At 51.0% G+C, this 10,253-nt stretch overlaps 1 protein-coding gene across 2 annotated transcripts in view; it reads right to left on the bottom strand.

Annotated features, from left to right (window-relative positions):
• Positions 1 to 6,010: 6,010 nt before the first annotated feature.
• The window catches only part of Exoc3l2 (exocyst complex component 3 like 2), a 13,880-nt gene continuing 9,637 nt past the window's right edge, over positions 6,011 to 10,253 (bottom strand). The window contains exons 9-10 of one of the 2 annotated variants that reach the window (XM_023704614.1): positions 9,757 to 9,878; positions 6,011 to 8,316 (exon numbers count right to left, since the gene is read on the bottom strand). In XM_023704614.1, the coding sequence (XP_023560382.1) occupies positions 8,010 to 8,316; positions 9,757 to 9,878 (429 nt within the window). In that variant the 3' untranslated portion in view covers positions 6,011 to 8,009. The remainder of the gene's footprint in view (positions 8,317 to 9,756; positions 9,879 to 10,253) is intronic. The other variant, XM_004644313.2, reaches the window with a different exon arrangement.

Below are 10,253 nucleotides of genomic sequence, written 5' to 3'. Positions count from 1 at the left end.
TTGGGGCTCTTCGCCTGGTGGCTGCAGTTAATTTCAACATATTGTGGACCTGAGAAACTGCTGAGTAGATGTTAAATATTGTTACCTCAAAAAGGTAAGTACATCGGCCGGCTAGATAGCTCAGCACACTAAAGCGCCTGCTTAAGCAGACACAGGGGCTGGGGTTCGGTCCCCATCCTGCTGTGCTGGCCCCGCCCCCGGGGCGTGCTAACAAGGGACTGAGACTGGGCGTGGTGGCGCCGCCTGTAATCCCAGCGCTTGGGAGGTTGAAAACAGGAGGATCACTATGGGTCCGATCTGTGTCTTGAGACCCGCTAGACCTTGTACTAAATACATTTAAATAAATAAATAGATAAGTACGTGAAATAGCAGAGATGTTCATTAACTTGATTTAATTAACATGCTAATTAACAATGCACATATATTATTACCAAAATATCATGTTATGCATCCTATGTTGCTATGTAGCCCAGGCTGGCCTGGAACTCGTGGCCATCCTTCTGCCTCAGCTTCTCGGCCTCCTGAATGCTGAGGCTACAATGTCTGCCACTACACTTAGCAATTTTTGTTTGTACAGAAAGAAGGAAGAGGGGCTGGGGAGATGGCTCAGTGGAATAAGTGCTTCCCTGGCAAGCGCAAAGGCCTGAGTTCAATCCCTGGTTCCGCCAAACAAAAAAAAAAAAAGAAAGAAAGAAAGAAAGAAGGAAGAAAGTGAGAAGAGTGAAATACAGAATAGGAAGGAAGGAAAGAACTAGAAAAAGAAGACTAAATTAAATTTAAAATAAGTACAAGGAGGGCTGCAGAGCTAGCTCAGAAGCGTAAGCGCCTGCCTGCCAAGCACAAGGTCCCAAGTTCGATCCCCAGGACCGCATGCATGCCTTCCAGACCCCGGAACCGGGCGTGGTGACACACGCCTGTAATCCCAGCACTGGAGAGGCTGAGACAGGAGGATCACTATGAGTCCAAACTGCATAGCGAGACCCTGTGTCAATAATAATTGCAAGGAAATAAAGGTCAGTGCAGAAACCAGTGAAATAGCACTTCGTATCCACTAAGAGGATGGTGATAAAAGCTTCGCCTGTTGAAAGTCCTGGGCACTTCTCCAGCACCAAACAGAAACCAGTGTTTAAAAAAAACACCACTGCTACAGTGGTGCATGCCTGTAATTCTGACACACAGGAGGCTGAGGAGGAGGACCACAGTTCAATTCCAGTCTAGACAATTTAGTGAGATCCTGTCTTAAAATAAAAATTTAATAAAACTCAGATGTGGCTCAGTACGAGTGGCCTGGTTTCAACTCTGGGAGTAAACACCACCACTGTTTCCAGAACTTTCTCATCCAAAGCAGAAACCCCATACTCAGCGAGCAACACAATGATTCCCCGACTCCTATTGCCCCAGCTCCTGGTAGAATCTAGTCTATTTTCCTTTTGAATTTGCCTGTTCTGGCTACCTCATAGAAATAGAATCACACAGTATTTGTCCTTTTGTACCTGATGTATTCTATTTAGCATAACTAAGCTTTGGATGCAGAGTGTGATGGCACATGCCTATGATCCCAGCACTGGGGAGGCAGAGGCAGGAGGATCATTGTGAGTTCGAGACCAGCCTGGGCTACAAAGTGAGCTCAAGGCCCGCCTGAACTGCGTAGCAAGACCCTGTCTCAAAAAAGACAAAACAAACAAACAAAAAAGACAACAAAATTTTTTTTTAAAAAAACTATTGTGGTTTTTATTTCTCTTTTTTTCTTTTCCTTTTTTTTTTTTTTTTGAGACAGGGTCTCACTATGTAGTTCAGGCTGGCTTTGAACTCACTGTGTAGCCCAGGGTGGCCTGGAACCCTTCTGCCTCAGTTTCCTGAGTGCTGGGATTATAGGCATGCATCACCATGCCTGGTTCTAATTCTTTTTTTTTTTCCACCCTGGAACCAGGAATTGAACTCAGGCCCTGGCACTTGCCAGGTAAGCGCTTATTCTACTGAGCCATCTCCCCAGCCCCTCTAATTCTTTTTTATATTTCCTGTGGACTAGAATGCAAATATAATAGCAGATTAGCAAAGCAAAACTAGCAATACATACTAATGATAATATATTACTTGGAAGTGGAGTTTTATCTTAAACGTTCAAGGTTATTTGAACAATCAGAAAGCTGTCTACCTCGCTTCCAGAATAAGGACAAGATAGTTTGATTACCAGAAAAGTTGCAGAAAAGGCATTTGGCAAAACTCAGAGCACATTTCTGATACAAATTCTCATCAAACTAGAAATAGAACAGATCTTCTTTATTCTGGTACACAGCAGCTATGAAAAGCCTAGAGTTAGCAGGAATGTAACAGTGAGAGACTGAATGCTTGGGCGGAAGGTGAGGCTGTCTGCTTGAGTCTTGGCTGGCTGGCTGGCTTTTTTCTTTTTTTCCCTTTCTTTCTTCCAACAAGATCTTGCTCCACAGCTCAGGCTGGCCTCGAACTCATGGCAATCCTCCTGCTTCAGCCTCCTGAGTGCTGGTATTACAAGCACATGCTGCCGTGCTTGGCAGAATATCTGTTAATCTAGTATGCACCATGAGTCAGTCCAGCCTGCGCCAGAAAGCACAGGGATTATAGGATTTTAGAGAAATGGAGCACACTGGGCAAGCCAAAAGAGCAAAGTGTTTGTCGGCAAAAGATAGACTATAGAGAGCCCTTCCTGGTCCTTGTCTCCATCTGGGAGGTTTATCTTTGTGACCCCCTGGATAAGTTACTGCAATCCCATCCAGTTAATTCCAGTCTCCCACTTCCAGTGCAACCCACGGCGAGAATAAAGGCACTAGGGCGTACCCGTGGTTTCGGAGAGCCAAGGGGTCCTCAGTCCAGACACGGGGACGGCTATCCAGGACAAAGGCCTCCACCCAAAGCCAGCTGGGTTTTACTCATTCATGAAGAGCGGAGGGGCTTGAGGACAAGTGACTGTGAGACTAGGGGGAGGGAGGCGAGTGCTGTGAGCTGGGCTGGGGGGGGCCTGTAGTCAGTCACCTCTGCAATACGCAGACAGAAGGTGTGCAGAAAGAGTCACTTCTTTCTTTCTTTCTTCTCTTTCTTTCTTTTTGAGACAGGGTCTTGCTACGTAGTTCAGGCTGGCCTTGAGCTCACTGTGTGGCCCAGGCTGGTCTCAAACTCATAATGATCATCCTGCCTCAGCCTTGTGAGTGCTGGGATGACAGGCATACATCACCATGTCTGGCTTATAAAATCAATTTTTTTTTTTTTTTGATGGAACCGGGGATTGAACTCAGGCCCTTGCGCTTGCCAGGGAAGCGCTTATTCCACTGAGCCATCTCCCCAGTCCCCTGAATTTCTTTATATAAAAATAACTAACAGAAAATAAAATTTAAAAGGCAATATAATTCACAATATAAACCAAAAAATGTATAATGCTAACAAATTCAACAAAATATTTTGGGGAGGAGGGTTGAGACAGTGTCTCAGTATGTAGCCCAGGCTGGCTCCAAATTCACAGCGATCACCCTGCCTCAGCTTCCCAAGTGCTGGAATTAGAGGTGTGTGTGTGCCACCACACCCGATTTAACAGGATTTTTATGAGACTTGTAAAACTAATTGGGACTACTATGAACAAATTAATGATCTAACTAGTTTTTCTTTATTGTTAGATTGGAAAGCTTACAGCCATCCTCCTGCCTCAGCCTCCTGAGTGCTGGGATTACATGTGTGCGCCATCACCCACTGGCATATATCTGTACTTAAAAGGACTTTTTTTTTTTTTTAAGGGACTTTTAATGGTATACTGGGACACAGGAAGAAACGGAGTTAAGAAGTGACAGGAGGGGGTAGGCCACTTAGCATAGTCTTGCATAGTCTTGTGGGCAGCCTGTGAGGTGGGAAGTGAATGTTCTAGCACAGGCTCACCCCTCACCAGCTGTGCAGCGGTCATTAAAGAAACAACGGCAAAATAACCAGGATGTAGCAGTGGGGCTCACTGCGTTGCATACCAGGGATCTGTGTGCCCGCCTGTGTGTTCATCAGATTTCTGTAAGGAAGTGTTTAAATTTTTTTTTTTTTCAGTGCTGAGGTCCAGCCCCATTCTCACACATGTCAGACATGGGCCTTACCCCTGAACTGAAGCCCAGCTGGAAAGAAATTTTTAAAAATCCAAAGAGAACAGAAACAGGTTATTTTCTCTCACAATGGCCTCTGGGACACTGAACCACAAGATGATGTGAGGGTTCACGTACAGGACGAGCTCACTGAAGACTCCTTCCTCCAGAAGCCCCAGATTTCCAGATCGGTCAGGACTCTGGGTCTCTCCCACCTCCAATCTAGATCACTCTGGATGGAAATGGCTCTCCCACCAGACTGTCAGGCCCAGAAATATAGGATCCAGCTTGGGAGATCACCACAATGTTCCCAGAACCACCACTCATCCGGGTGAAGATGATGAACTGAGATGAATGGGTGAACGGAATGGATTGGTAGGTGGGTAAGATCAATGGCTGGGTGAATGGGTAGATGGATGGATGGGCAGGCCGATGGATAAATAAATGGATGGATGGATGGATGGATGGATGGACGGACGGACGGATGGATGGATGGATGGATGGATGGATGGATGGATGGGTAAGTGGGTAGAATGGATGGATGGATTAGAGGATGGATGGATAGAATTGGTGGATAAATAGATGAGTGGATAGATGAGCGAACAGGTGGATAAATAATAAAATGAATGGCTACCCGAGTGGGTAGATAGAATGGATTTAAAGAATAGAAGGAATGGGGGCCCAGAGGGTACTTAAGTGTTGGAAGGACCCATAGTAGGGTGGAGTCTCAGAGGGGAAAATGGGAACATAGGACATGGGGGGGTCCCCAGGAAAGGGACAAGGACCCAAGAAGGGAGGGGGGACTGGGGAGGGCCTTAGGGGGTGGCCTGGAGCCAAGTGAGGAGGTGGGGGACAGCAAGGCATCTAGGTTCACAGATGCGGGCAGGAGCTACAGAAGGCCCAGCTGCAGACCCCTGGTGGTCCCTGAACTCGCTGCGGCTCACAGTGAAGGCACGGACCCTGCTGGGCACATGGCACACGCTGTTCACCTTGGGAGATGACTTGCATGTGTCCACGGCCATCGAAAGCCCTGGAAACCCAGAGGTGTCTAGCTCCTCACTCAGTCTGAGGATCGGACTGGGAGGCCCCACACTGCTTTTCTCCAGAATTTTCTTTAAGGTGCTGGCTGAAATTTCACCCCAAACCCCATTCTCCCCACCCCTACTACTGGTACTGGGGACTGAACCCAGGACTTTCTACTAAGCTACATCTCCAGCCCTCTTTTCTATTTTTTATTTGAGACAGGGTCACATGAAGTCAGTAAACTTCCCAGGCTGGCCTCCAACTTGGAAACTTCCTGCCTCAACCTCCTGAGTCCTGCAGCACGGATATGCTCCACTGTGTTGGTGTCGCTGCCTTTCTGTTGCCAAACGGTGTCTGCCATGTGCGAGTACCCTGCAGTACTTGTCCCCATACCCCTCGGTGGGCCTTGCCATTGTTTCCACTTCAAGCCCAGTGGACAGTGGTGGAGGGTCGGAGTCCATGCGATGGTTGGATGGAGGCTTGAACCCCAGCCTCAGGCCCTGACATAGTTCCCACAGGTGCCCACCTTCTGGGCCATAAGTGTCTCTTTCCCAGGTGGGGGACAATGACACAAGATGTGTGGCATTTGGGACACTCAGCCACCACCTTTCCCAGAATAGGTGCCTTGTAAAACCATCCCAGAGCAGAAAAGGGCAGAGTCAGGATTTGAATCCACATTTGAGTCTAAACTTCTAACTGTGAATAACTTTTCTGCTGGTTTCCATGGCAAAAACCTGGGGCAAAAACCCCACACCCATGACCTCACCAAGAAGCCCCATCACAGGTAAGGGGAGCTGCCACACTGGCCCCGGAAGCAAGCTAGAAAACACTCGTAACAGCCCCTCAAATGGAATCAACCTAAATGTCTATCAGTCGACACACAGATGAATAAAACAGGGTACATCCATACCACGGAATATTACTCAGCAATAAAAACTAAGCACTTCTGCTCGAAGCTTCAGACTTCACGGCCAAAGCCAGAAACAAAACAACACACACCAGATGATCCGTTTACACGAACGGCTCACAATAGGCAAGTGTCCACTGGAGGCAAAAGGTAGCGGTGGCTGCCAGAGCCTGGGGGTGGCGGGTAGGCTGGAGGAGCAGGGGGCGCTGGCTACGTGGCGGGGCTTATTTTTAGGTAGTGAAAACGTCCTCAGATTGGTACGAGTGATGGCTGGACAACTGTGAGACTGAAAGACGTCTGCTGGGCGTGGTGACACATGCCTGTAATCTCAGCACTTGGGAGGCTGAGGCAGTAGGACCGCTGTGAGTTCAAGGCCAGCCTGGGCTGCAGTAAGGCCCTGTCTCAAAAAACTAAAAACAAAAAAGAGTTGAAGACACGTCTCTGTCGGTGGAGCACCCTTGGGGTTTCATCTCCAATAAAACATAGAGAAAAGTAAGAATTTTTAAAAAGAGGCCTGGGGATGTAGCTTAGTGACACAGGGCTGGCCTATTTAATAAGAAGGGCTGTTGAATGGTCACTTTATCTATTTATATTCTTTTTTTTTTCAGACAGGTCTTGCTGTGTAGCGCAGGCTGGCCTTAGACTCATGATACAGCCCAGGCTGGCCTCGCGTAGTCACAGAGGTCTCCTGCCTCAGCCTCCGGAGTGCTGAGATTAATAAACTGGCACCAGCAAGCCTGGCTTGAATGACACACTCGAAGTGAACAGGTTCTCTGCTATGGAAATTATAGTTTGATAAAGCTGATTTTGAATAAGGGGTCACAGTTTGAAAAGAGCCCATCAGATTACACCTGTCATTATGCAAGTCGCTGGGAATCCTTATTCCCCACTCCTCTGCTATTCTGCACATCAAAGACATAGGAAGTGTCCCTTTAGGGGGTAAAGGACAAAGGCCAGAAAGGGAAGGAATGGCAGCCCAGAGAGGGCCAACTTCCTGCCCAGGGCCACACAGCACAGCCCCGAGGCTGAGCACGTGGGTGGATGCGTGCTTGAGGTTTCGGCCACAGCCCCAGTGCTGACCCCTGGCTGCCTCCTCTTTCTGACTTCTCAGGGAGAAGAATAAAACACAACACAGGCCAGGAAGCATCCATCATGTGCTGTCCAGTGGAGGCCGGAGGGGCAGGGGTCAGCAGGGAGGTGACCTCCAGGTCTCCATGGGGACCAGGATCCGGAGAGGCTGGGGGTGAGAGGCTGGAAATTTTCCCACCCTGAGATTTTCCTGTGTCAACCCAGGAGGGCGCCCTGGATGCCGCCAGCCCTACCCCCAACCTCCTTCCTCTCTCTGGACTCGGCTTCCCGCTGAGGATGGATGGGGAGGCCAAGCCAAGTGGAGCCCCCAGGCCCAGGGAAGAAGGACAGAGTGACAGTCCCTGGCTCAGAGTGGCCAAGGCCCTGCCTCAGAGCCACACAGCCCCAGAGACCTAGTGTGAAGGGGCTGTTGGGAGCTGTCCTCTGCCCTGGGCAGCCAGCTCTGGGCCCAGCCTGGCCTTGGGCGGTGAGGAGCACTTGGCCTGGGGCCCTGTCCCCGTCCTTCCTCCCCTACATGTGGGACTCAGCCCTTCCTAGTGTTAAATAGAGACCTCTTTATTCTAAGTATCGAACATTCCTTAATACGTTGGATCAGGGCCAGACCTTGAGATGGCGGGGTGGGAGGGATGTTTCTGTTGAGCTTCCAGAATACTGCACCACCGCCGCTGCCTCCGCCACCGCCACCCTGGGCCATGGAGAGGGAGGAGCCAGGAGTGGCTCTGCGGCCTTGGGAACCTCCGCTCCTGCTGGCTTTTGTGTCCTGCAGGGGAGTCTGGGGATGGGCAAAGTGACCCCTAAGGATCCTGCCCTGCAAAGCTCTGTGTCCTAGGCACAGAGCCACAGGGCAGGTGGGGGGTTTCAGCAGCAAGTTGGGGACACTGAGGCACAGAGCTGGGAGACCCTCAGCGCTGGGCCCGGGGCCTCTGTGGCAATGGGGGCCTAGGCCGTAGGGGCAGACAGGCCCAATTGGGCCTGGCCAGCCGGGACAGGGGCAGGCGGCCCAGCACGAGTGGGAGGCCGAGGCAGAAGGATGGGCGAGGCACTGGGATGTCAGAGAAGAAAGCACGGTCCCGAGGGGGCGGCAGCGCTCCACCCTCAGACAGCTCCAGGTCCCGGGCCACGGCCAGGATCTCCTGCCGGGCAGCTGTGCTGTGCAGGCCACGGACGTCCAGCAGGGCTGCCACATGCTTCCGCCTGGGGACAGAGGATCTGACAGGTGAATGGTGTTCTTGGACCTGTCCACCCCACCTGAACCAGCACCCCAGGAGCCCCTTTGTCCCACTTCCCACAGGGTCACTTCCCTGTCCTTGTCCCAGAGCCACCTAGCCTTTCTACATCCTCCCCTTGCAATCAACTTTAGAGCCTCCACCTCATCACCCAGTGCTGGATCCTTTTCACCCCAAGTCTCAGCCCATGATTAAATTAACTGTCAATCTTCACCCCCTATTGAGTTCAACCCTTCCTAAATTTCCATCCGGGGACCAGCACCCCTACGGCACGCTACAGCAAAGCCTCAACTTTCCTTCACCTTTTCTCAAATGGCCTATGGTCGTGGCTCAGGCAGAACCTCAACCAGCAGGAGTGCTGGGACCCTTTGGGACACAACGGCTCCAAGATCTGTGCCTTCCAAGGACACGACCCTATCCCCTGGAGTCAAGACCTTTAACCTCCACCAAAGCCTAGACCTGCTCACGCCTCCCCTCCATCTTGGGGTTTGTTTGCTCCCCTCCCCCCCCAGGTCTGGCTGCTGTCACCACTGCCACCATCGGGCACTCAGAGGGCAATGTAGAATAGCAGTCCAGTGTACTGTACTGGTTTTCCAGCCAGCCAGCTGCCTGGGTTCAAATCTCAGCACTGATACTTGCCAACTGATAGGTGCATGGTGTAGCAAGTTATTTGCAAATAGTCTCTAAAGCAGCTTCTGTCCTATGTCTTGGAGGGGAAGCTTTTTGAGAGCTGGTATGGGGATGCACACCCATAAGCCCAGCATTTTCAGAGGCTGAGGCAAGGAGGATCCAAAGTTCAAACCCAGCCTCGACAACTTAGTGAGACCCTGTCCCAAAGTTTTTAAAAAATAGAGCTGGAGATGTAGCTCAGTGTGAAGGCTCTGAGGTCAGTCCCCAGTACCTGAGGGAGGGGGTTTATTTAGGACGAAGGACTCAGCAGAGCAGTGAGCAGGAGGGTGAATCCCCCAAGAATCCCATGAAGACACCCTATTATCTCCATGGTAGATGAGGAAACTGAGGCACAGAGAATGCACACAGAAAGGAAGCGGCCCGTAAGGATCTGGATGGTGCCCACGGCTGCCCCAGTGCGTGTGTACCCCTGCCTGGAGCGTCCCTGCATCCCCCAGGCTCCCCACTGGGCCAGTCTTTCCTGCCCGGCAGCCCATGCCCCCCTGCCCTGGGTTTCCTGTGACTGCCTGTTTGTTTGTGAGCCCTGGTGGCGGTGGCGGCAGTGGTGGCGGTGGCGGCAACAGGAGAAGGAGGGAAATCGTATTAATAATGCCCTGGTTCCAGCAGGAAACGGCCGTCAGACACGCTCACCGCCTCCAGCCCTCGCCCAAGAGGCAGGAAACGGGACGGGACAGAGGCCAGGGCTGTGGAGACCTGGCCCACTGGCAGGCAGTAGGCGGCAGCCAGCTCTCACCTGATGTCGGGGTAGTCGCGCACCAGCACGGCCACCTCCACCTGGATGCTAGGCGTGTCCTCCAGCTGCAGCACCTCCGCCAGGTGTGGCACCACGGCATCCAGCCACGAGGCCTGGGACTCCTGCGGGAGAGAGGGTTCAGGGCTGACTCTGGGCCGTGCCCTTCCCAAATACCCCTCCGCAAGAGGCAGCCTCTGCCCTTCTAGCTCCTCCTGGTCTGTTTTCCTCATCTATATCGAGGGTCAGCTGGGCATGTACAGTAAGCCTAGCACTCTGGAAGGCTGAGGCAGGAGAAGTCCAAGTTCTAGCCCAGCCTGGGCAGTTTAGTGATTTAGCAACACCTTGCTTAGCTTGATAATAATAAAAGGACTGAGAATACAGCTGAGTGTGAAGACCCTGGATCCAATCCCTAATTAAAAAAAAAAAAAAAAAAAAAAAAAAAAAACCTTTATGTTAAATGAGAGAAGCTGGTCACAAAAAACAAGGAAAATCTATAA

This window comes from Octodon degus, unplaced genomic scaffold, assembly GCF_000260255.1.
Source record: "Octodon degus isolate 3935 unplaced genomic scaffold, OctDeg1.0 scaffold00197, whole genome shotgun sequence".
NCBI classification, from domain to species: Eukaryota; Metazoa; Chordata; class Mammalia; order Rodentia; family Octodontidae; genus Octodon; species Octodon degus.
This window is presented reverse-complemented; position numbering and strand designations above follow the sequence as displayed.